This window comes from Acomys minous (genome assembly GCF_964271855.1).
Source record: "Acomys minous genome assembly, chromosome: 1".
NCBI lineage: Eukaryota > Metazoa > Chordata > Mammalia > Rodentia > Muridae > Acomys > Acomys minous.
In genome coordinates this window covers 39,007,051-39,034,262 of record NC_140483.1, presented here as the reverse complement: position 1 = coordinate 39,034,262, position 27,212 = coordinate 39,007,051, and the positions used below count along the sequence as shown (strand labels likewise).

The window sequence follows — 27,212 nt, the reverse complement described above, 5'->3', positions numbered from 1 at the left end:
ATGAAGCATAGCATCCATGTGGCAAAAAATATGTAACGGATGCTGTCTAGGCTCAGGACACTGTGCTGGGACCCCAGCTCTCTATAGTGCTGCACACAGCAGGAGGAACAGAGAGAAGAGAAAACAGGTATTTTAAATGTAGTGGGGTTAGGCCCTTTCTCTCTCTCTCTCTCTCTCTCTCTCTCTCTCTCTCTCTCTCTCTCTCTCTCTCCAAACCTTAGCTCCAATAGGCCCCAGGCTCTCAGTCATTACACTATACTATACGATACCATATCACACTACACTACTTATCAGATCTATGCTCTCCTTGTTGACCTGCCTTGGTTATTGGATATTTGGGTGGTCATGGTGAAGTCCCTGGGTTTTGTTTTTTTTTTTTAGCAGATGCCCTTAAAAGTGACTTGGCTTTTTCAGGTCTGGTAAGGTAGCTCAGTGGCTGATGACTTACCTAGCATGTGTGAGGCTCTGGGTCCAATCCCCTCTAATCCTCTTTTTGAAACAGGGTGTCTTCTATCTCAGACTCGCCTCGAATTTTCTATATAGCCAAGGATGGCCTTGAACTGTGGACTCTCCTGCTTCCACCCGCCACCTTCCAGGCCCTGGGATTACAGCCCTGTTTCACTGTAGTTGGAGCCATGGAGTGATTGGTTCCAGGCTAGCTCCCATGAAAGGGAATGACCCCCCCCCCCCACTCCTTTCCTCTAAGTCGCTGGAGAGTCCTGGGCTATTTAGTCAAATGAGTATTGTGTGTATTTTAGGAGTCCCTTAGATTGACAGAATTTCACTCTTTATCTGGAGGGACAGCTATCTCGGCTGCATTTGTCCCCACTTCCTGGCTAGAACTCCATTCCCCTCTCCCTCCCCCCTCTCTCCTACTTCCTCCCTGTTCAGCTGTTGTGCCTTTTGTTTCCTACAAAGGCAGGAAGAGTTGTGCATATTGCAGTGTGCGGAGGGCAATTTATCATTAGTCAAACTTTTCAGCTCTCTCGCTTTTTTTCCTCTCATCATGAGCAAGTCCAAATTTGTTGGGCTTTGAAATCCCTCTGGCATTCAGCACGTGGAAGTGGCAGAGCAGGGGCGGGAGGGAGAGAGGGGGTGTACTGAGGAGACAGGAAGGTTGCAGACAGACATTCGGTGTTCCTCCTCAGCTCGCCATGTCAGTGTGAGATCTGGGGGCAGCAGGGAGGCCTGCTTGCATTGTGCTGTGTTGTTCCTCAGTGGACAGTTCAGTTGAGGGCTGTGAGTGGGGTTCAGATCTGCGTTCACTGCTGACCTGTCTTGGTTACTCAATGCTGGGGTGGTCGTGGTGGAGTCCCTTGGTTTTAGATGCCAAAGGTTGCTTCTCCTGCTCTCTGTTTATAACGTGGGGGGGGGGGGGCGGGGCTCATGTCTGCCCCAGTGTATGTTGAGGTCAGCGGATAACTTCTGGAAGTTGGTTCTCTGTTTCCACTGTGAGGGTCCCAGAGATTGAATTTAGGTATCAGGCTTGGTTGCAGATGCTCTGCTGAGCTACTTTGCCAACTATCTACATTATTATTATTATTATTATTATTATTATTATTATTATTATTATTATTATTATTTCTTTTTTGAGATGGACTCTCAGTACACTTGGGGCCCACCAATTAGGCAAGAATAGCTGGCCAGTGAGCTCCAGGAACCTTCCAGCCTCTGCCTTCCCAGGAGCCTATCTTTCCCATCACACTTAACTTTTCTGTTAGTGCTGAGGATCTGAATTCAGGACCCACACCCCGGCGCCTCAAGCACTTTGCCAACTGAGCCATCTCTCGCCCCCCCACCCCCCAGCTGAACAAATATTTTTGAATAGATTTTTAAAATAAATGGCAATATCTAAGAATAAGTGTATATTATAAAAAAAATTGTGACTTTGGTATTCCATGGGATGTACTTAGGCAGGAAAATAATTCTGTGTGGGGTATACAGCATATGTAACACACAGCTGTTGCCCGAGAGCGGGCTCACGCGGGGAATTTGCCAAGGTAGTAGCGTATGTATGATGATATTTAGAATTAGATGGAAAATCCTTTCTGAAACAGAGGTTATTGATTGTTTTTCTGGAGTCACGTTCTGTGGGACAAATGTCACTACCACTTTGTATCCTCTTTCCTGGCTGGCATTGGTTCAAGGTCGTCTTCAAGTTTGGTTTTTATTTCAGCCTCACACTGACTCACTCAGTTCAAGTCCCTGAGGCTGTTTCCTCGTTCTAAAATGGGGTTAGAGATGCCTGCCTGCTCACTTCTACCTGCAGGCAGGAAACCAAACAAGTAAGGGGACACATGTGATGTAATGATTCCATGGCTTTAAAAAAAAAATGATACATTTATTTATTAGATGCAAAATAAATACTTTGACAGTGACTTTTGAGACCAATTATTAAAATTAAGCTAATGTGAGACTCAGAGATTCAGTTTTATCTCTTAATTCGCAGACTCTTGGATCTGCAGGCGCTTGGTCCTCCTGTCAAAGCAGCTTTTGGCTTCCAGGAATGCTCTAACACTTCCCACAGGTGGGAATCCCACTAACAGGTCACAGCCCGCACCAATTTGCTACTTTGGCAAAGTTCTTTAAAAAAAAAAAAAGGCTTTTTGAAGGAAAGTTCTTTAACCTTTCTTAGAGTCGGAGGTTCTATTTTTTTTGTTTTGTTGTTTTATTTTCTGCTTAGTATAGAAATAAAAACCCAGTAGCATGAGAGTTCTTAGGGGAAAAAAAAAGGGTATTTGGGTCACTGGCAGAAGAACTTCAGGCTTTTAGGACTTGGATGTTTATTACCTGTGAAGGCTGTGGAGGAATTAGAACCCAGGCCACTTAAAAAAAAAAAAAAGCAGATGAGGCTAGCGCCTTTAATCCCAGCAGTCAGGAGGCAGAGGCAGGCATATCACTGTGACTTTGAGGCCAGCCTGGTCTACAAAGTGAGTCCAGAACAGCCAAGGCGACCCAGAGAGAAACCCTGTCTCAAAAAACCAAAACCAAAAAGAGAGAAAGGTGCTAACAACTTAAAAAAAAAAAAAGTCTAGTTAATTTCGACTGTATTGTGACTCAATCAGAGCTGACTAAACTTCTCCAATGGGCTTTCACATGGGCCTTTCCCTCACAGCACTGATGGGCCATGTGCAAAGATTCCGGTTAAGACACATACCATCCTAGGGACTATCGAGTGCAGGATCCCTGAGCGCCTGGGGTCCAGACGCCGAGTGTTAGTCTCGAACCCACTCTTCTATCATTCTCCACACGGAGGTGTCGGTCCCTCCCAGGGTTTTTATTTCATGGAACCAGGGAATTATTTTCCCCAAATTCTCAACCTCTGTAGCATCTTTTCTCTCCTTGTCCTGCTATTGTTTTGGACATTTATTTAATTGTTTCTTAAGGGTGTGCTTATTCATTATGCACAGAGTCTGTGCAGCTGGGAGGTAGCCCAGGAGAAAGAGGCAGTGGTCTTTCTCTGATGGAGAATAAAGGCCTTTGAGAACTCAGGTTCTCAGTGCTCACAAATAATGCAAGGGGCGGGGGGTGGGGGTGGGGGTGGGAGCCAAACCAGTGTTCACATCACACACCAGGCGGCCTCAGAGTGGCAAAAGGAATTCTGACTTTCAGCACTGCTCTTAAATTCCACCTCATCGGTGTCGGAAGTCCTACTGGTCTGGGACGATGTTTTCCATTCATTTATTACATTTATTTATTAAATGCAAAACAAATTCAGTTCTGCCCTTTGTCCCATCATGTTCTCATGAGCAGATGGAGTTGGTAACCCATCACCTGTGGTTTAGCCGAGCCCTTGCCTGTCGCCAGGGACCAGGCTGTTGGACGTTACAAGAAGCATACTAGCTGGTGTCAGAGCTATGATCCTGGTTTGTCTCCCATTTACTCCCCGAGAGCGAAGTGGCCTTGATGGAAATCTTGGCTATTTAAGAAATCAGATTTCTCACCTGTCTGACAATGGAGCTGGAACCGGATCTGTCGGAAGCTGAATTCAGTTCTGCCCTCGTCCCAGGGATGTTCTCTGGAGCAGACAGGCTGGCTGATAACTAATTACCTGTGGCAGGTGGTTTAGGCAGGCACTGCCTATGTGGTTATGTAAGAGTGCTTTTCAGCTGAAATGGCTCCAGCAGCCAGAAGGGGGACCAAAGTACCTGGGTTCCTTCTGTCTTCTGAGCACTACATAGACTCAAACCTCAGGCAAAAGAAGCCAACTTGACTGTCTTTAAAAACCTTACAATTATTTAAAAAAAAATTGTGGGAGGGAAATATTTAGAGTAGTTTTCTTTCCCATTGTATTTGTTTACAAATGAGCACAGAGAAAAAGCACTCATGAATGCTAAGTGCTTTTCTTAAAACTAACAAACGCAGTGGAAATTGATACTGCTGAAGGCTTCATTAGCTAGAAGGATTTCTAATATGTGCTAATTTGGAAGCTTTCCCTTGTTCATCCAGTTACAATTAGACTTGATATCTGAATCCTGCGTGTAGTCTTCCCTGAAGGGGGGCTGCCTCTGTGTGTGTCTCTCTGTGTGTGTTTACATGCCTAGGAATCTTTCTGCTCTGAAACAATACCCAACAGAACCAGCTCTCCCAATTTGTGGGAGATCTATTCTGTTAGGCAACTTGAAGACAGGAAAAAACAGTGCTTTTATTTTTCATGAAGTGTAGCCATGTGCTTATTTGTTCTGTTTTTATAGGGCTATTTAGCCCTGAACTCTGAAGAAATATTCTCTTTCTGCATTTCCTTCCCTTCTTTCTTCCCTTCCCTTCCCTCTCCTCTCCTCCCCACTCCCTTTCTCTTTTTTCATTGTTTACTTCCTCCTTTTTTTTCTTTTTCTTGCCCCTGCATTCTTCCTTCTTTTGCATTTTTTTTAACATAAAATTTGAGTTACAGTTTTAAGTATATCTGCAGGATGCATGTTTCGCCCCTTTCTCTCACTTTTTATACCTGATCCCACCTGGACGCCCAGTGCCTCCCTCTAGAGGCTATGTTTGATGGTTGGCATGGAATATGCTGGAAGACTCTGTCTACTGGGCCCCCTAGGGTCCAGGGAGTGGCAGGTTAGGGGAAACGGGACCACCGAGAGTCCTTTCACAGTCTGTCTCTGTGAAACAAGGCCAATGGAGAAGACTTTAGTGTAAAACACTTAGCATCCTTTCAGATACTGGTCGAGATATAAAAAAAACACATAATAAGTTAAAATGATCACACAGCCACCAAGCAAAAGATTCCAAACACACAATCATAGAAAAACTAAGTGATCAGCTGTGGAACACTTTAATTATTCATCTAGGCAATCTTTAACTCTAGGGCAAAGAGTCAGGCTTCCAGTTACTGTACAACACTCCCCATGCTGTCATTAAGCCACAAAGATTCTAGAAAACTCTTATTTAAAATGTGAACCCAGGTGGCTGCAGCAACACCTGCAGGCTCTTCTAAGCACGCTGTTGGATCTTAGGCCTATGGAATCAGAATCCTGGGGCTGGAGACTGGGGTATGTTTTCCCTCAAGTCTTTCAGGAGTGTTCCCTTCCTCTGCTTTCAAGCACAAGTGTGCAAAACAGGAAAGGACAATGCCCTGAGGTGGGGTGGCCCAGGGTACTGAGGAAACAGAATATTTTGCATTGAGGGCTTCAAGTCCTCAGACAGCGCCTGCCTGTAATGGTGCATTGGCATCTCAGATCCCGAATGTATGGTGTAGAGGTTTCCACAGGAGAGAGAGAGAGAGAGAGAGAGAGAGAGAGAGAGAGAGAGAGAGAGAGAGAGAGAGAGAGAGAGAGAGAGACAGAGAGAGAGAGACAGAGAGAGAGAGAGAGAGAGAGGCACACACATACACACACAGAGAATAAGAAAGCAAAAGAAGAAAGACTGAGTTAGGTAGAAAAGAAACTTCTCAGCCTTCTTGTCATCATGTCAGCATTGCGGTAAGCTTTCTTGTACCTTGCTGGGCTGTGGGCAGCTCTCAAATGCTCATAAAAGGTCTTAACAGAAGTAGTTGTGCAACTCCCTGACACCTATTCTGTCCCTTCTCAGCTCTGGGACCTCATGCCAATGACCTAACCTCAACTAACCTCAGTTTTCCTCATCTGTGACAGGGAAATGGTGGCTTGTACAGTGCAAGAATTCAATACAGTTGCTGTTCCCAAAGTGTTAGCTGTGGCAACTGGCACGTGGAGGGCTGGGTAAGGGATGGCTAGCTGCTTTATGATTTTTGCTATAACACATTGACTTCGCTGAGACAGCGTGCGTTTTGTACATTCCACTCGCCTGAGCTAATGTGAGCTTACCGATCCTGTAGACAGCCTGAGGCAGCAGATTAGGAAAGAGAGTCCCCAGTGGAACTTGACTTTCCTTCTTACTCAGCCCCCTTCCCCGTGAGCTTTTGGGATCCCCTTACGTCTTCCTGCCCACCTCCCTGCTGGGAGTGTAGTTTTTAAAAGCCTAGCAGGGAAAATCTGATATGTTACCTCTTTTGAGAGTCTCAGCAGTAGTTTTCCATTCAATGCATCTGAGAAATAATCTTTCATACTGAATTTGGAGATCTTTTAGGCTGTGGACTAGTGTCTGTGAGTCTTTATAGTGCTTTTTTAAAAATAGTGCTTTTTTATTATTGTTTTGTTTTGGGTTTTTTTTTTGTTTTTTTTTGTTTTTTGTTCTTTTTTGAGACAGGGTTTCCCTGTGTAGCCCAGGTTGTTCCTCTCACTCTGTAGACCAGGCTGGTTTTGAACTCACAGAGGCCAGCCTGTCTGTGTTCTGAGTGCTGGGATTAAAGGCATGCACCACCACCTCCTGGCTTTCTAGAACTTCTTTTTTCTTTCCCCCAGTAAAATCAACAGGACAGTATCTGCATGCCTAGTGTCTCCTTCCTTCTGCTCCTGTGTCTTAGAGATACGAAGCCATGTAGCCTCAGAACATCAATTTCTTAGATCTCTGATGACACAGAGACTAATGTCCTACAATGATGTGTCACCCTGATATACTGTCCTAACACACACACACATACACACACACACACACATGCACAGATGCATGCACAGACACACGTGCGTGTGCACACACACACACACACAGAGTTTATATACACTAATAAAGTATAGATCATTTAGGAAAGTTAGTAATCACAATGATGAGGTATTATTAGCATCACAATTGCTTGCCAGCAATTATCATAACTGGCAATAGCTTGTTCCTTAAGTAAAATCCCTACATAAATCTTGATTAGCCATAGTAATTTGCTTCAAAGTCTTTGTCTCACAGGTAACACATAGGAAGATTCTGACCCTGATGAGGTTCTCACTACACCATCCAAATCAGTTGTTTTGTTAAACAGGGTTTGGTTTCTGTGGTAGAGTACACACCTTGGCTTGTATAAACACATTTTCCCGATTCCTATCCTCAGCTTGACTTTGGGTCCTGTTCAATGGTTTATTTTCTCCCATTGATTAGGAATGCAAGAGTGAGAGAGCACTTTGGTAAACACGGTGCTTAAAAACATCCCCCTCCCCCTTGTTCGTTTTGTGTTTTCCTAAGCCTGGGAACTGAGCGAGGCTCAAGTCCACCCTTGATGCCAGCTAAATCGGGACTGCTGGACCTTGAACTGTTACCTAAGCCACCCTCCCTGCTGCACCAGCTGCACTGCTCATTCATGGTGACCCAGTTTCTCCCCTTATGTAAGCACGCTGCATGAAAGAGCCAGAGGGAGCGAGCCGGCAGCCGGCGGCATGTGCGGCCACAGCGTGTTCTTGGAGGTTCTGTGGCTGTTCGAAAGGACGCCAATATCCTGCCCACTGTTCCACGAATCCTGGACACATGCCTGTCCCTTCCTGCTGCTGATGAGATGCCAACCTCAAAAACTTTGTGCTGTTTTCAGAGCCTTGACTCCTGGGAGGGTTATTCAAAGAAAACCTAAGTGAAATGCAAATAGAAAGACTAGAAGGCAGCGCCCCGCCCCCCCCCCCGCCCTCCCTCCCCCCCCCCCCCCCCCCCGTGTCTTCCCCTATTTCCCTGAACTGCTCACCTAGCCTTTAATTGGCTAGGGTATGGTATTACACGTTGAGTTCTGGATCATGACTCCACCAGAACATGAGAACGAAGGTCACCAATCCCCGTTTATCAGGCAGGCTCTGCATGTCACTTGTGTGTCTGAACTCGTCGCATTCCCCTTAACCCTTTGCAGGAGGAGCTGCTGGGATCGACGTTGTACAGCTATGAGAACCCAAGAACAGATCTCTACACGCTAGCTCACGCCAGCTACTGTGTGTCAGAGCCAGGATACAAGTAGCTCCAGGGTTTGGAGGCAGGTTTCCCAAAGTGTATGAGAGCTCAGGAGAAAGGTTCTAGAGTGGGGTTCCGGATCGGGGCGCCAGTCTTCTCCAGCTTGTGGGCAGAGTACACAGGGCCCCTCGCCTCAGCAGCACTGCTCATGCAAACGTGGCCACCCCTCGAGGTAAGAGCAGATGCTGCCGAGCTGTTTAGTGATAAATCAACACTCTTGACTTGGAAACCACCAAGCGCTGTTTGTGGACAAATGGAGGGCAGGGGATGAGGGTCCTGCCAGCGGGAAAGTGACTGACGGCAGAACAGAGGAGAAAAAAAATGCTAAAAGACAAGAAGCAGGAGTGCGGTGGGGAAACAGGTGAGAGCTTGCCGCGAGGAGGATGGGAAGGGAGAAAAGACATGAATGGGGAGAAGAGTATGTCACTGCTCCTGTCCCCAGTAATTCACTTGCTGGGTCACATCAGCAAGAGATGGGGACCAGGCCCGGAGCAAGGGGTCTATACAGAAGGTTGTTCCCTTCTGCCATCTGCAACTGGCAGGAGGAGGGGGGACTCTGTTCCCCTCACATGCAGAGCTCCCCCCCCCCCACAACTTACTTTTATTATTCCAGAGTGGAACTTTCTTTGTTCAGTGACCCTCCATGGCCTGCCTGCAGTGGCACCTGCTCTGAGAGTACAAGAAGGGTAGTGGGGAAGCAGTGGCCGAGAGTGAATGGGTAGAGAAAGCGGCTGAGCTGAGCAGGGCTGAGGGCAGGTGCATCTACACAGGCCTTTGTGGTGGCTGTTGGAGCGTCCTTGCTGCAGTCTGTTCTTGTTGCTTCTCAGGTCCAGGCACCAGGAGAGTCCATGGCAACAGGGACGTTCTTTCTCTTTTCCTGGCCTCTCAAGCTCTCCCTTGAAATGTCTGACAGCCCCAATGTGCCAGAAATGCCTGGGTTTATTCCTTGCTCCCGCTGATGCCACACTGAACTATAGGCAACCAGTCGACTTGAGGCCTGGAAGAGCACAGTATGTTTCTAAGGACACTTGTGGTCCCTGGCTAAAGGCTGGGAAAGATGCCTGGGAAGGTACAATGGCGTGTTGAGAAGGAAGGACTTGTTAGCACTTTCTCAATGAAAGGACCGCTAGTGACAGGCTAACTATCAGTTTTGCAGGATAGAAAGAATGTAAGGTAGATTCCAGGTTCTTAGTGGTACCTAATAGCCTCAGTTCTCACCATAGAAAAGGCGATGGGAGGTGTCCTCCAGCTGGACAAGGCCCAAGTCTGTGAGCCAAATGGCATCTTTGCAGAGCTGTGGCACACATATGCTTAGTGTGTTTGCCTGACTGGGGTTACCATTTATTCCCACTTTGGAGAAAGTGATCGTCGGAGAGGAGAGCACGCTCTGTTGTCACCCTGATGTGTAGGCCAATCTACTTTGCTCTTTCCACTGGCTCAGTGACCACAGGCAATCCTACTCTTAGAGCTCACATTCCTTTTGTAAACTAAGCCTCTGTAAGGGCTAGCACTATCGATAGCTCATAGTGACAATTGACATTTCGGCATGGATTGTTTCATTTGTTCTGTTAACAGTCCAACGCCGTGAGTCCTGGCATGGTCTTCATTTCCGACTTGGGCTTCAAGCTGTTAGGGCACTTTTACAAGATCACATGGGATTCAAAGCCAGAGCCCATCTCCCCCCCCCCCCCCCCCCCGTGTTTACATATGGGCATAGATGCACATACACATGTGTGCACATGCAACTGGAGGTCCGGCATCTTTTATCAGGAGCCACTCACTTTGTTTTTTGAAACAGACCTCACATTGACATGGAACTAACTTATCTAGTAAGCTGAGCCAGCCAGCCGGCTTTTTCACTTGGTTTACATAGATTCTGAGGACCTGAGCTCAGGTCCCCGTGACTGTGATGGCACCATCTCTCTAGCTCCAGAACCTTCTCCTAATTACATTGATGCAGTGATGCACTGAGTTCATAAAGTTAAAATGGCCATGGCCCGTGTGGCGGTGATGGTGTTGAGGGATGGAGATGAAGTGGAGTGACAGAGTCAGGAGCAAAGGTCAGCTGAGGGTCACGTGTGATGAGGGCACACACATCTAGTGAGGGCAGGACTAAGATGGCGTGGGTATACAACAGAGCAGAGACTACCTGGGAAGGGTCTTCAGATCTACTCCCCTGCTTCCACAGGGAGTGGGATGAGGCCAGGAAAACTGAATGTGTTGGGCAAGGTCATACATAAGTGTGGGCTCGGCTGTGCTCAGAATTGGTGTTCTCAAGCGAGGCCTGTTCTGCTTACGCTTGGTGGTAGGTTTGGTAATTTTTGGCAGGGTGCCTGTGAAACCATGGGTGCCGCCGAGCTGCCTGTGAGTTTACCACATGCCTCCCTTCGAGCCCCCAACATGCGCAGTCATTCCAGTTCCGTGCAGTGTAATTCATCAAACTCTGAGGCCCACACCCAACTTTGCTTCTATGTGTCCTTTCAATTAGATACTTCTCTATGTAAGCGGCTTTCTTCATTTTTTTTTTCCCTTCCACCCCACTGGCTGCTGTCACTCATAGAAATGGACCACCCATGCTGTTCCCCATAGCTCTCTGTCTCGCCTTGCACGAGGCTTCTTCCTGTCTCTCCACTTCAGCAGCTCTTAGAACCCAGGTCCTACAGGTCTGGAGGGGAGCCCAGCAATGCGCATACTAATGTTAACTTCTTCCTTATTTTAGATTTGTTTATTTTATTTTTATGTGTATGTGTGTTTTGCCTTCACATATGTATGCTTGTCACGTGGGTGCCTGTCCTCCAAGAGGTCAGAAAAGGGAGGAGGTTATTTTCCTGGAACTGGAGTGACAGCTGGTTGTGAGCCACCATGTAGGTGGTGGGAATCAAACCCAAGTCTTCTGCAAGAGCAGCAAATGCTCTAAACAGCTTTGCCATCTCTCCTGCCCCCCCCCCCCCCACCGCCAATGTCTCCTTTTTCACTTGGCATTCTTGCCACTACTGCTTTGCGAGCTATTTACCTTCTGTGAGGTTTGTTTTTCTTTCCTCTCAAATGGTAAAAGCATCGGGGATCTGTGCTGTGGCTCTACCATGAGGTTCAGAAAGCTCTTGGTGTGGCCAAAGTGCTTGGTAAATGCTTGCGGAGAGTGTTTTAAGATGTATTCTGACTTCAGCATCCTTTTAAAACTTCTTCTTCTTCTTCTGCATTTCTTCGTTTTGGCTTCCAGTTCCCAAGTTGCTGCTGTCCAGGGTCAAGGCCTATGCAGCAGCCTGGACTGAATGGTCCCTTCTTTGAAGGATGGATGCACCCCCAAATGAAAAGTTCTCATTCCCTTCTTTGTGCATGGGGAAACTCTCCAGGAGTCAGAGTCTAAGCTTTCCCGACTGTCTCCTGTTTCCTGTCCTCCAAGCCAGCTGGCGGCTCTGACTCCTTCCCACTCTCTAGGTGTCTCCCCTGTTGCACATTCGGCACTTAGAACGACACAACCCATTATCTTACAGTACCCCCTCATGCCTGTTATGTTAGACGGCCTGGAAAGGGAGGTGGTGATTTTATATCACCGGTTTGTGCTGTCGCTCAAAACCTAGTACTCCAAGGTAGCCTTGTTCCCAGCAGCCTCACCCCAAGTTAACAAAGATCAAGGCTGTCCAATTTGATGCCTCCCAACTATGTCCCACCCTCCACTGTTCCTGTCTCCACCCACTACTGTTTTTGTTTATTTACTCTCATCCTTAGAGACGGCAAGCTCCCCCATTTCATCTCATGTCCCCTCTCTCTGAAATCTGCCTTCCCAAATGCTAGCTTTTGCTCTTTGAGTGCTCCCTTCACCTGCCCTTTTCCTTCCCGCAGACACTGCTGTATAAAGGTCCTGCTCTGGAGTCGGGCGGACCTGGTAAGGTATCTTCATTCATACCAGCTGAGCCGCTGGGCCACGCATCCGACTTCTCTAAGCTTTAGTTTCTTTCTTTGCTTTGCCCCTCCCCTTTTTCTCAGCCCCTCCCCTTCTCCCCAGCCCCTCCCCCTTCTTCCCAGCTCCTCCCCCTTCTCCCCAGCCCTCTTTCTTTTCCCACCCTCTCCTTCTCACCTCATTTAGCTTAGGCTGGTCTCAAATTCACTATGTAGCTGGGTGACCTTGACCTTCTGATTGTTCCGCCTCCATCTCTCTTGTGCTGGGATTATGGAATTACAGACTGTCACCATCACATTCAGCGTTATGTGTTGCTGCAGATGGGAGCCCAGGCTTCACGTGTGCAAGACCAGCACTCTGCCCTACTGAGCCAAACCACCAGCCCTGTTTGCATCTTCCTGTGGAAAGCATGGGATGCTATCTATTACTGATCAGCATTGCTGTGAAAATAAATGCCGCTGGGGTTTTGTAAAATCTTAAACAAAAAGCCCAAGATTCAGCAAATAAAATATCCTGTCCTAACTTCTGAATGAATAAAAATAAAAGTACTGCCTTTCATAGCCCGATCACCTCCCACGACTACTATCAGACAGGAACTCCTTCTGATTCCCACCCTAAACTAGAGGCTCCCCTGCACTCTCACACAGTCCCCCCACTTTCTCACCATCATAATCTGCGCTCAGGCTACTTTTCTGCCTTCTTTTCAAGCCTTTCTTTAAGTCCTCTTACTCAACAAGTCTTTTCTGACCAGATGAACGTTTACATGTGCTCAAAACCACCTTGAAAGCAAACAGACACTTCTTGATCTCACGGTTCCTTTTAGCTGTGCTGTCCACGCTCCGTTTCCTTTTTTGCCAAGTCTCTTTGGAGAGACATGCGAATGAATGCTTTCCTTTTCCTCGTCTCCATCACTGTTGCCACCACGGCCCAGGCAGGGCCTCATCACACCTCCGACACTGTTCAAAGCCAACAGTTGCTGGGTCCGGAGGTCCTTCTCACTTCTGTCCAGCTTGATCTCTAGGAGGCATTGCACACAGCGGCCACCTCCTCCTTCAGGCACAGTCCTCTCTGTCTTGGCCATTTGCAGGGCTGTGTAACCCCTTCATCTCTTCGTGCACAGGCCTCTCTGTGTATGCCTGTCTGAAGGGAGACCCAGTGAGCTTGATCCATTTTCTTACCCATCTTCCTAAAGCATCTCCATTACTCTAAGGAGTGTTTTAAAGCGCTCACCTCTGTGTATGTGGCTTTCTCTTACTAAAATCATCTTCTCTATCAGCCCCCCCCTTTTTCATGTTGCTCCCCTCTCCTTTACTTCCCCCAGTAGTTGAGGAGCGTCTACCTGCAGATTTTTGATCCCTTCTTAGACTTGGTTCAGGTGCCAATGTAGGGTCCCTTCATAGCGCCTTGTCCTTCCCTGTTATAAAACAACCCACCACATCATAATCATCGTATTTTTTTTTTTTTTTTTTTTTTTTTGCTCAGTCTCCTTTTTGCTGGCATATAGGTTAATTTCTTATTGTGGTGACAAAGAATCTGGCAAAGGCAACACAAGGAAGGGTCTATTTTGGCTTGCGGTTTGAGGGCCTAGCCTAGCAACGCAGGGAAGTCACGGTGAGGTGTGGGATCATATTGCAGCCTCACCCAGGAAGCAAAAAGAGGTAAGTGTTGGTGCTCAGCCCATGCTGCGTCGTACAATGCCTCATTGTGTCTGCTCTGTGCACCTGGTGGGACGGCTGGGTCACCACCCTGGGTCACCACCCAACAGGGTGAGCACACGAACCAATAAAGATACAGTTGTTATTCCCGTTAGCAATCCTTAACGCTCTAGTGTACTGTGTTGTTGTCTATGAGGTCAGGCGAGTTGTTTCTCAGCTTCCACATTCTTCTTTGTAAGAGGAGGAGGAGGAGGAGGAAGAGGAGGAGGAGGAGGAGGAGGAGGAGGAGGAGGAAAGCGCCATCAGGGAGCACGCTGCAGGTGTAAGCTCTTCTAATCTCCACCAAGACCCACCAAAGCTGGGACCAAGGGGAAGAGAGATATAAGGTCGGTGGCCTAGAGGGCTGCGGCCGAATAGACCTTCCTTTAACAGAGCTGGTTATAGAGGAGAACAGAAATGTAATATTCTTTATCTGTGACCACATTTAATGTGTTCTCAAGTATGTGTCTCTGTTTAGAGGGGGAAAAAAAAAAACAGTGAACTTGAAGTGTCCCGTCATGGAATTTAGTTCCCTCTGGCTTGAAAGCAGCGGTGAGCTCCTCTGAGTCACTTCCCAGGTCTTCTTCTAGCTCGGCGATTCTCAACCTGTGGGTCCCAACTCCTTGGAGATGGAATGACCCTTTCATGGGGGTTGCCCAAGACCATCAGAAAACGCAGATAATTTACATTGCATTTCATAATGTTAGCAAGGTTACAGTCGTGAAGCAGCAATGGATGTAATTTTTATGGCTGGAGGTCACCACAACATGAGGAGCTGTGCTAAATGGGTCACAACAGTGGGAAGGTTGGGAGCCACTGCTCTAGATAACTGAACAGCTGGAGGACCATCCTTCCGTGCTCCCTTTTCCAACCCTCACCCTGACTGCTGTGGAGAGTGTGTGGAGATGAGGCAACGGCCACGTGACCTTGTCCATCTGGAGCATCTAAGAGTAGACCTTGCTGAGGGTAAGAGTGGCAACTAGGAGCTGTGGAGAAGGGAGGGAAAGAGGGAGAGGGGGATCTGGAAGGGTTGTTTACAAGGTGTAGTTAGAAAGGAGCAAGAAGTTCTGGGGTGCAGGTGCACAGCAGGGCGACTGTATGTTGTGTAACAATGCATTGTACAGGCCACACAGGATGGCTCACACCTGTAACGCCAGCACTTGGAAAGCGGAGGCAGAAGGATTGCTGGGAGTTTGAAGCTGATATGGGAACATAGTTGGTTCTAGGTGAGCCTGGGCTAAAAAGTGTGACTCTGGCTCTGAATCAAACCAAAACAAATGTGCTATACAGATGTCAAAATTAAAAGTATTTTGAAAATGTAAACACCAAGAAAGGGTATTTAAATGTTTGATTTAAATATTCTACAATGATTAGAACATGTATCATCTTCTTATTAGGTATAATTTCTATGTTTTTATACATCAGTTAAAATACTTTCATTATGAGAAATAACACCTGCGGAGGAAAATATGGAGGCACATGGGGGAGACTCTGTGGGTCCTCGGGTCTCCCAGGGTCCACTGTAGGTCACTGCTCAGGGTCCTCCCTTGTTGACTCAGCCCCTTCTGGGGTCTCAAGACCATTGATTCTGTCTTCCCAACTTAACCTCTGCTTGTAGCTTCTCCCACAGAGAACCATCTAGAAGTGATGGCTGTCTCTTGGCGTGCATCTTTGTAAGCAAGCTGAGTTTACTCCAGAGCACGTGGAAATAGCTGTGTGTCCTCCATGGGGAACTTTGAGGACATAGAATGTGGGAGGGTCCCAAAGACAGCACCCATAGGGTGCTAATGGGCAGTAATTTTATGATTTCTTCTCTGACGTATCTCATCTCTCTTTTGCATATAGCCTGTGCCATAGGCAACATTTTGAACAGAGCTGTGTAGACCACTAGTCGGAAATCCACGTCGCTTGGATTCCTTACTTGCTGTATTTCTACTGTTTCCTCCTAGGCGTTTGACCAATGTAGGAGTGGGAGGTACCTAGAACATCCTTCTCTCTCTTGAACCCAATTCATATCACTCTCTTCTTCCTCCCCTGGCACAGAAAGATTTTGATTTCCATCCTGCCCAGTGGGAAGGAGCCTTACATGATATTCTGTGCTCCCCACACTGGATATGTGCTGGCCTTGCCTGTGGTGCTGGGCCATAAGCTAGTCAGTCAATGGCGTGAACAATGGTGTCCCTTCCTTGCAGGAACCTCCAGGACGGGATGGTAAATCACACACGCACCCTACTTTTCCTAAGAACTTTAAAGCGGCAGCCTCCCTCCCCAAGCTTAAATATCTGTGATGTAAAGCTTTGGGAGCCCCATGAAAATGCTTTTTTTGGGCTGGAGAGATGGCTCAGCCGTTAAGAGCTCTGGCTGTCCTTCCAAAGGACCTGGGTTCAATTCCCAGAACCACATGGCAGCTCACAACTGCCTGTAATTCCAGTTCTAGGGGATCTGACACCATCATACAGATACATGCAGGCAGAACATCAATGTACATAAATAAAATAATAAATTATTTTTAATAAATGCTTTTCTTTTTTCAAGTCCTTGGCTCTTGCCATAAAAGGTTGTAGCTTTTATGACTATTGTTCTAGTGTGGATATTGAACTATCTATTTTGGGTAAGGTGTGGTGGTAACCCTACCACTCGGGAGGCATAGGAGGACGGCAAGTGTGAGGAATGCCTAGGCTACAATATAGTAAGTCTCTAGATAAGTAAACAAATACAAATGAACAAAAGAAGACAAAGATGTAAAGTGATTTTTTTAAAATTAGGAGACATAAAAATGTTTTAGAAGAATCACTTTAAGGCCAGTAAGATGACTCAGTGGGTAAGAGTGCTTGCTTAAAGAACAGAGTTTAATCACCAGAATCCACATAAAAATAGATGTAGAGAACTGACTCCACACAGTTGTCCTCTGACACATTGTGCCCCACGACACATTACATATTATTGCCCCTACATCATACAAACACACACAATAATAATTAATAATAATATTAAAAATAAATGTTTAAAATCACATGGCACCGCCAATCCACCGAGTTGTCCTGGCTAGTGACCTCTCCTGGCATATATCAGTGGTTATCAGATGCCCAGGTCATAATGACATGGAATTAAAAAGCACTAGGGCCTGGAAGATGGCTTAGTTGGTAGGAATGTTTTCTTTCTTTTTTGGTTTTTCTGTTTTGTTTTTTGTTTTTGTTTTTGAGACAAGGTTTCTCTGTGTAGCCTTGGCTGTCTTGGACTCACTCTGTAGACCAGGCTGGCCTCGAACTCACAGCGACCCACCTTCCTCTGCCTCCTTGAGTGCCGGGATCTTTGCAATAATGATGACCTAAGTTTGAATCCCCAGCGCTCGCTCATGCTCCAGGCTGGGCATGACTGGGCATGCCTACTACCTTAGAACTTGTAGGGATTCCTGAGAGCTTGCTGTTCTTCGGGATCAACTCTGGTGAAACAAGCCTCAGCTTCAGTGATAGACCTTGTCTCAGGACAGGTGTACTGGCACAGAGGAAGACACTCAGCATCCTGTTCTGGCCCGAGCATGCCCATTTACAGGTGTGTACAACTGCATAATCGGGTGTATGCAACACACACACACACACACACACCCCACGCATACACACCAAGATAGAGAGAGACTGGGACAGAGGCAGAAGGGAGACAGAGAGTCACAGAGACAGCGAATATTGAGCTAATGATTAGTTGTGAAAGTCTGTCATCTCAGCCACACCCCACTCAGGAGTAATCACAGCTTTGAGCCCTGCTTGGGCTATGGATTGAATTACAGGCCAACAACCAAATAGGAAGGAGGGGAGCTGGGGACACGCCTCCGTGGCAGAACACTTGCATAGCATACTGGATTTGGGTTCAATACTCAGTACCAACAAATGGTAACATTTTTGTCCTCACATAATATTTACAAAAGAGATAAAAAAAAATGGCCATTGAAAGCGGGTGTAGTGGTGCACACCTTTAATCTCAGCACTCGGGAGGCAGAGGAAGGCGGATTGCTGTGAGTTCGAGGCCAGCCTGGTCTACAAAGAGAGTCTAGGACAGCCAAGGCTGCATAGAGAGACCCTGTCTTAAAAAACAGAAAACAACAACCAAACAAACAAACAAAAAGCCATTGAGTCATTTTGAACCCTGTTGGCACCTTATTTTCGGGTGCTCTTTGTTTTGAGGCCCCTATCTAGAAGGCTGTCCTTGTCATTCCCAGAGAAGGAGTGCTTCAAGAGTTAAGACAATTGATTAAACACCTTTTCAAATAAAAGCAACTACTGGAAATTCAGGCTATAAATAGCTGCTATTTCCCCGTGACCTGGGTGACTCTCCTTATCTGTATGGACTGGAAGCCCTGCTTGGCAGTACGTATGACATTGATTAATAAGAGGAAAGGCTGGATTAGCCATTAGATAAATTGGCAGAAAAATTATAATCCACCTTAATTAAAGCTTGGAACCTGGGTCAGCGAGATGGTTTAGCAGGAAAAATCACCTTTTACAAAGCTTGATAGCATGAGGACCATCTTCAGGATGTGTGTGTGTGTGTTGTGTTAATCCTGGGCCAGAAAGATGGCTCAGCAGGTAAAGGTATTTACCACCAAGGCTGGCCACAAACCCTCTGGCCTCCACCCTCCTGTATGCTGTCCTTTGACCTACATAGACACACACACACACACACACACACACACACACACACACACACACACAGAGAGAGAGAGAGAGAGAGACAGAGACAGAGACAGAGACAGAGACAGAGACAGAGACAGAGAGACCAAGAGATAGAGAGACAGAGACAGAGAAAGACATGCCAAATACATGTAATTTTAAAAACTTTAAAAAACCCATCTAATTTGATAGGCAAATTTCAAAGTAAAAATGAAGAGACTAAAACACCAAATAGACGTTCTCAAGGGTTTTCTAAAAGAGACAGAAAGCTATCCATGCCGCAGAATCTATTACAGACTGGATTTCTCTTGGGTGTTTTTCTGATAGTGGTAAAGAGCTGGCCCAGGGACATTCATATTCCCGCCCAGTTTGTCTAACACCTGCCTGTGTCTTCTCTCTGGTGTGGGCTCAGCTTAGGGTAGAGAATGTATAGTGCCTATTACCTTGGCCTGATGGGCAGTGCAGGCTTACCAGCAGACCCTACCAGCAGACCTGGCTCTAGCCGACCCCACATTAGTGAAGGGCAGTAAAGCCTGAGGGTTTCATCGGAAGTGACCACTGCTGTCATTACTATGGGGTTAAGCATTCCTCCCTGATTCTTCACGCTGGTCCATGGGCGTGAAGCACGGCTTGCTCTGAGGGGAGGTGTGTGTCACATGGGCCACGGAGGAGCAATAGCCCGGATAATGAGGACGCTGGCACATGGTGCTGTTTCTCCCTCATCTGCAGGCTTTGGACTTAAGCTTCCTCTTACTTGTTTCTTCTCCCACCTCTTTCTGCATCCATAGATGGGGTGGCGGCCTTCCGCGCCTTCCTAAAGACGGAGTTCAGCGAGGAGAACCTGGAATTCTGGCTGGCCTGTGAGGAGTTCAAGAAGACCAGGTCGACTGCAAAGCTAGTCGCCAAGGCCCACAGGATCTTTGAGGAGTTTGTGGATGTGCAGGCTCCACGGGAGGTGTGTTTGCTGTGACGACCTGTCTCCTGAGGTCTTGAGGGTGAGGTTGAAGCAAGCCCTGGGATTTCCTCCTACCCCAGTGGGCCTCCCAACTCTGATGAGATGGATCCTGATGAGAACGGGGTAGCTTTTAAGGAGAGGAAGCCCAGGGTTTGCACAGAAGGAGCCACGTTAGGAGTGTTTTGCTGTCTGCCCGACATGTGTTGCCCAGGATGCATTTGTGCCCCAGTGATTTTGCAAGAGTAAATTCTGTGGAGTCCGTATCTATTTTCCTACTAAAGGCAGAGGAAAATTTATTTTCCTACAGAGGCCTCTGAGATGACTCACTGGGTAAAGACAACTGCTGCCAAGCCTGGTGACCCGAGCCTGGTCTCCAGGACCCACGTGATACAGTGAGAGAACTGACTCCTGCAAATAATCCTCTGCCCTACACATTCACACACACACACACACACACACACACACACACACACACACACACACACACACCCGTACAGATACACACACACGTACATGCACACCTGTACACACACACACGCATACACACATGCATACACCATGAAACAAAAAATCAAACATGCAATAATAAGCTTTTAAGGACAGCATAGATTAACAGAATAAGTAGCTGGGTGCAGTGGCGCATGCCTTTAATCTCAGCATTCAGGGGGCAGAGGCAGGTGGATTGCTGTGAGTTTGAGGCCAGCCTGGTCTACAAAGTGAGTCTAGGACGGCCAAGGCTACACAGAGAAACCCTGTCTCAAAAAAAAAAAGTGCTTTCTTTTAAAGGATTTTGTTTGTACTCTCAGTTCTGCCACTGTGTGTGACCATCCTCAATTTATTCGACCACTCCGAGCCTTATTTTCCCCAATACAAGAGTTAATGCTACTCAACTTTCTAGGCTACTATGTTGGATCTAAGGCACCTACCGAATGTTTGCCATTGCTCATCAATGAATATTTATAGTCATGCTCATGGCTGTGTTATAATTATGCATAACTGTTCTGAGTTTTAATACAGTATGTCCCTTGGGAGGGTTTAATTGATCAGTTTGCTCTCTGTATTTAAGCAGCTTTGGTTGGGGTGTTAGGTCTTTACCAGTTGGACAGAATGCTATTGGATTCTAACAGTGACATTTAGGGAGATGTATGTGTACCAGGGTCTGTTGTTATTGGGCATCTGTTGGCCTTGGTAGTTAAGAAAGAATGAGAGAGAAAGTTTAGGGGACCTTCATTAACAACTGGCTGGGGCCTCAGCTTAGTCTGATATCAAGATTCTTGCCTAGGATTTGTTGATTTGAGGATTCTTGCCATGGTTCTGTTACTAATCCAGCTATTTTAGACAAGCTTTGTAGTCTGTCTTTCCTCTCTCTCTCTCTTTCTTTTCTCTCTCTCTTCTTTTTCCTTCTCTCTCTTTCTTTCTTTCTTTCCTTCCTTTCTTTCCCGCTTTCATCTCCTCTCTCTCTCCCTTTCTCTCTCTTTCTCTCTCCCCTTCTCCCTATTTCCTCTCCCCCTCTTCTTCTTCTTCTTCTTCTTCTTCTTCTTCTTCTTCTTCTTCTTCTTCTTCTTCTTCTTCTTCTTCTTCTTTTTTGAGACATGGTCTTGTTACACAACCCTGCCTTCCTGAAACTCACTGTGTAGACCAGGCTGGCCTCCTGCCTCTGCCTCCTGAGTGCTGGGATTGAAAGTGTGCGCCACTCAAAACCAGCTGGTCTCTCTTTTCTTTACTCACCTTATTTACAACTTGAAACCAAGTCTATCTGGACTTCAGCCTCCACAGCATTCCTGCTGGAATCCCAAGACCGAACCCCATGAAAGCAATCTGAGAAGCATTAGTGAGCTAAAGGTGTGAGGCCCTGCCACTGATGGATGGTTTTTGCTTAGGCCCACTGTCCAGTAGGTGCCTTGCCCTCTGAGGGCCTGTGACCTTGCTCTCTGTTTGTATCTCCAGGTAAATATCGATTTCCAGACCCGAGAAGCCACGAGGAAGAACATGCAGGAACCATCCCTGACTTGTTTTGACCAAGCTCAGGGAAAAGTCCACAGCCTCATGGAGAAGGACTCTTACCCCAGGTTCCTGAGGTCCAAAATGTACTTAGATCTGCTGTCCCAGAGCCAGAGGAGACTCAGCTAGACCACGGATGGGGACTCTTGGAAGTCACCGGCTTTCCCTCCCCCTTGCTGCCAAGACCATATTCTAATGTGAAATGTCATAGGCGTTCAAAGGCGCTGGGGTTTCGGGTGGGAGGCCGCGGGTGACAGGGGAATGAAGGGCTGTTCCAAAGTATGCCCCAGCTGCTGGAGCTGGGACTCTCTTCCATTTACTCAGATTTGTGTTTTGGTAGAGGTAGCAGTGCTGCTGTCGCCCTTCTCTGGGTGGGCCGGTAACTGGCCCTTCATAATGCCTTCCGTCACCTCCCCTGAGAAGGCAGATTCACTGTGCCGGGCTAATTTGTACATAACGCAAACGCAGTTGCCATCACCTCCACGCCACACCCTCTTTGGTAGGGCTCCTGATCTTCACCTTGTCCTTTACCAGAGGGAGGAGTAGCTAGAAGACTCAGGGTCTCACTTGTGACTTGCTGTCACAAACTAGTGGCCCAACCTGAGCACCTGGACCTCACAATGCCTAGCGCCATTGGCGGGGTGACCTCCGACAAAAATTCCCTGGAGTTGGCTGTGTCTTCCGTTTCCACAAGACCAATAGGAGAGTCTGGGGTCCCTTCTCAGCTTAAGGAATTCACTGAGCTTCCTTACCCTCGTGGTTCCAAGAAAGGGTCTTGGGAGGTTTCTCCCATGACTTCTGAGTGGAGGTGTCCCCTTTGAAAAGGTCTTGGGAGGTTTCTCCCATGACTGCTGAGTGGAGGTGTCCCCCCTTTTGAAAGGCAGAGGCTATGAATCTTCTCTAATTCTATCAAGAGCTTTTCTAGAAGCCGAGTGACCAGGGAATGTCGCCATCACTAGAATTTTGTGCAATGAGGCTCTCCACACCACCTGTCTGTCGCCTAACGTATTCTGTACCCTTACCTCCTCGTGGCACCACATATCACTGATCTTTTAGGATGAAAGACAGCTTGGCCAAGGGAGGGAAATTCCCATAGCATGACAGCTTTCCTAGTGCCCAACGCTTTCCCTGTCTCCCCGCCTCGTCCTCCCGTGCAGGCTATGGGAACGTAGGCCGAAGCTCCCATTGCAGCTGGCTTCTTGGGCATGCTTTCTCAGGAAGGGTCTACTTCTGGCTGTTGGGAAATTGCGCCTTCTTGGTCTCTAGCCTTTGGGACTGGACGTGAACTGGGAAGATCACTGTGAACACCAGGCAGTGGAGACTTTCCTACAAAGCTTGTGTGGTACCCTAGGGCTGTTCTTGGATGCCCTTTGTCGGAGGAGGCATGAGCCACGTGGAGTCTCTGCAGTGACCCAGGAGACAGCTGACCAGGCATCCCCTGCAGTGGCAGGGAGACGAATCTTCACTACAGAGACCAGAAAATGGAAGAGGAGCCTGGAAGCTGTTTCGCCTCTGGGTGAACTGAATCACAGAGACCGTGGAAGAGGCAGCACAGCTGGAGTCATTCCCAACCAGTCAACGCGGGCTCACTGAGGAGCCACAAACTTTTGGCTGGAGTGAATGAAGTAGTCCGTGGCCAGGCTGCCCTGGAAAGCTGGGCTGACACTCTCTTTTTGTGGGGTGCTAGCCCTTCTGAGGTCTCCTAGGGTTTGTAGTCTGGTCTTGGAGAATCAGTTCCTTCCTTGGTTGTAGCCAGACAAGGCCAAGAAGGCCGTTGAGTCCCACCGTGTTAGTGCCAACTGCCCTCCGAGTGGTACGCTGTCATCTGTGAGTGGGTGTTAGTGTCTGTGTGTGAATCTCAAAGAGAGAGGATAGCACCTACTTTCTAGGCCTAACACTGAAGAGACCCGTCCATGCCAGTCACATTTAATAAGAACTCTGAAGCTTTCAGATAGTGTTCCTCGTTAGATCAGGTAGATTTCCCCACCCTGATATAAAACAAAATATTCTTAGCTAAAGCTGCCAGAATTAATGTGATGATTAAATTCTCTAACAGGGTAATTTAAACATTGTTTACATAGGAAATGTGCATCTGCTGCCAGTGCTACTGTCCGATACGAGGTGCATCTAAGTTGGAGTGATGGAAATGTCCTAGAGAGGGCCTCTCACCACTTGCACTATCCCAACGCAAAAAAAAGGCTCCACATGCATTGTGTGGCACCCTCACTCGGGGCCTAGAGTTCCTGCCAACTACTAGTGGAATGACTGCTGCAGGTGGTGACGTCATGACACCCTGATGACTCCTTCCCCCATGGGTGGTATGAAGAACCAAGTTTGAGTATCCTGAATTTGGTAGATAAGGGCATGTGAGCTTGTGTCTGTGCAGAGGAGCTCTGTTTATGGTATTTTCATGGAGCATCGTGTGTGTGTGTGTGTGTGTGTGTGTGTGTGTGTGTGTGTGTGTGTGTTGTGAGTTGTGAGTCTTGGGCAGTACACCGCAGACGTGTAGCTTCTTACGTAACCTATCTCCCCTGCTTCTCATCGAAGGCACTTTGGTCACGCTAGCCCACACTTTGGTCTGTGATGAAACCAATGTTTACAAGCTCTAGAGCAATATCCAAGCATACCTCATCTCTGAGCTTCCGTGTCTCCCGGTCCCCTCCTCTCCCCTCTTCTACGAGCCTCATCCACCCTGCTGGGTTGTCATCACAGATGCTGCCATTTCCCATTTCATGTCTTCCTTTGCTGCAGTCACACACAGTGTGCTGATGACTAGCCCTGGACTCAGGCAAGCCCAAGAGGCAGGACACAGTGCTGTGGCTTTACATCCCTTGGTCCCACTGTAGTTCTCAACTTATTTTCGTTCTGCTGTGTGGTTTGCTGTTGCTCTCGTGGACCAAGTAGATTTCAGTCATTGACACCTTGGGCACTCTGGGTTGAGTAGGGAGTGATCCTCTGATGCAGTATTTATTATTAAACATGAGCATGAATAATAGGGATAACCTTGAAAGACCCCCCCCCCCGTGCTGATTTCCAGCTTCCGCACTTAGAGATGCTGATTCTATAGTCTTAGGGAGGGGCTCCATAAAGCAACATTGGGGGGAAAAAAGCTCCTGGCTATGTAATGGCCTGTGGACATTGGAGAAAGACGGCCTAAGAGAGTGATTCCCAGCTTCACTGCTCATCAGGTTTATCCTAAGAGCTCTAAAAAGCCAACTGTTCAGTTTTTACCATAGACTAGCTAAATAAGAGAGGTTGGAGGGAGGCAGGCGGCAGCGGTTTCCAGTGTTTGACTAGTGGTTCCAGTGTGCAGATGTGGTCAGGGGTGAGCAGCAGCCTAAGGAATGAAGAGGAACAGAACTGAGAGTACACACACACACACACACACACACACACACACACACACACACACGTACATACATACACAGACACACACACATATACACACACACACACAGACACAGACACACATATACATACATATACAGACACACACACAGACACATACACACACACACACACACACACACACACACACACACACACCTGTGGGGAGAAAGCACAGCAGACCACCTGGATGCAAAGAGCATAGTAACCGGGACAGCTTGCCTGCTCTGCAGCTGAATTTTGGGGTGGTTGCTTTGTGCCTTTCTCTCTCTGATTTGCTCATTTGAGGCCATGTTTGGGTTAGAGCTACATGCACTAGTTGGCAGCGGGTATGCCAAGGTGGGGAGCATAGAGGGCACGGGACTGAGAGCTGTTTTTGCCACGCTTCCCCTGCCTTTTCCACAGAGCTTCCTCTAGGCCTGCATCATGAACTCTACCCCTGTTCTTTCTCATATACTCTTGTGTTTGGCCGTTTCATGTCCGGCTGTGCCTCTGTACCCAAGGTCATGCAATAGGGTAGCTGGAATACAGGTAGTGAGTCAGGAGTGTCTTGGTAGTGATAACGGTGATACAACAGCTTCCAATGTCTCTTTGGAGGATGTCCCTTCCTGGGGAGACTCGAGTCTGAGAGGCCTTTCTGTGGCCAAGATGTGGTTCCCTGCTTCAAGGCTTCACTGTTTTCGCTTTGGTCCCATGTTGGATCGGCAGCAAGGAAGCTGCTAGCTGGCTCTACTTTCTGGTGCTTTCCCCAGAACTTGCTGCTCTGAGAAACCAAAGCTGTGAAAAAAAATGAACGCTCTGCCAGGGTGTTTGTCTTTGACTAGTCACAAGCCCTGGAACATAGAGATGCTCGCTCTCCTGGGGGAGGAAGGGGCAGGCCAGGAGAGCCCCTAGCTGTCAGCATGGTAGTTGCTTCTCCACGTCCAACAGGGAAAGGTGAAGAGGGACACAGTCGTAGGCACGATGGCCTTCCAGGAAGGACAACCCAGAATGCCGATGACACCGCAGAGGACCTGTGGTTTCTGCCCTCGCCTTCGATCCGCCAAGTGTCAGCTCTCCTTAAGTCCGTACCCCTCCTGTTAAAACAAGAGAGGTGGTGCCATTACTCCTGGCACTGGGAGCCCATGCCACCGCGTCACTTGGTATGAGACTGAGGTGGGAGAAACCAAGAAGACGTGGTTTTCTGTCTCTGTGGTTTCTCAAGGACTCTACAAGACTGTGGAGGGCCACAGTGGGAGAGACGTCAGGATAGAACAACAGGCCTCACCAGGTTTTGGGTTTGGGGTCCTCTCAATAAACTGTCCGTTTTCTTGAACTTAACCCCTCCGCTCCCTCCCCTCTGCCAGGTTAGGAAAAGGTGACTAGGCTCCGCATGTGCCCTGACAACGGTAGCCTTAGCTGGTCACTCACGGAAGCACAACAGTTGTATAGTAGCTCATCTGCCATAGAAACCGTTTGGCTGACGGAGTCCTCACTGAGTCGTCTCATTACCATGTAAAGTGAAATACGTTCACCTTTACTATACACAGGCCGTGAGAACATAATAAACAAAACCTAAACAACCTGCCCCTCTCGCTCTCTGTCTACTTTCCTGGCCGTCTGACTCTTTATGAGGAAACTCTTTACATAACACGTGGGCTCTCCAGGGGGAGCACGTGGCCCTGCCCTGAATGGCTGGCACGGGGCTGGCCACCAGGAAGAGTAGGGGTGTGGACAGACACGGGTTGATTGAGAATGGTCTGGGGCTGAGCGTAGGGGTTGTTATTGAGAGTGGCTTTGAAACCGTGAAGTGCCATACAAATGCCAGGTGGTATTTTTATTTGTGCCACCTACGGCTTGAAAATGCAGGGAGAGAAAAGGCTGGCGGTGGTTTTGGAAGTTTGTTCAGCTGGGGCCATCTGAAAACGCAGTGGGTTCATATTGCTGATAGCGGCAGCTGCCTTTGTGCGGTGGGCCTGTCTCTGAAAAGTGTTGCATTAGTCATCAAATCTTTGTGCCTGGTCCTCAGGTCCTGCTGAGGGGACAGAAGGAGAGTGAGACACTGACTCTGCAAGCAAAGGTTTATTCTTCAGGTGGGGGTGAAAAGATGGAGATACATGAAACGTTAATAATCCAAATAAATTGAAATTAAATTAAAATCAGACCAGAGAAGGTCTGGCTTTAGCAGAAAGTTGATTTTTTTTTTCTTCAAAGGTTAAACCTCTGGGTTAAATGAAAAAAGAGGCTATTATGTGAATGATGCCCCCTCAAATCTGAATTTTTTTTTTGCAGACCAGGGGTGCTGGCAGGCAAGGCTGCTGCAGACTAGAGCCCTCTCCGGAGGATACAGGTGGTAGCTT

General features: G+C 47.6%; 1 protein-coding gene across 6 annotated transcripts in view; it reads left to right on the top strand.

The window, feature by feature from the left end:
• The window catches only part of RGS8 (regulator of G protein signaling 8), a 43,957-nt gene extending 17,518 nt beyond the window's left edge, over nt 1-26,439 (top strand). For 5 of the 6 annotated variants that reach the window (XM_084789768.1, XM_084789771.1, XM_084789769.1 and 2 more), the window contains 3 exons: nt 19,319-19,485; nt 21,433-22,268; nt 22,322-26,439. In XM_084789768.1, coding sequence (XP_084645894.1) covers nt 19,319-19,485; nt 21,433-21,615 — 350 coding nt within the window. In that variant the 3' untranslated portion in view covers nt 21,616-22,268; nt 22,322-26,439. Of the gene's footprint in view, nt 1-19,318; nt 19,486-21,432 lie in introns of all 6 variants that reach the window. The other variant, XM_084789770.1, reaches the window with a different exon arrangement.
• The last annotated feature ends 773 nt before the right edge of the window (nt 26,440-27,212 follow it).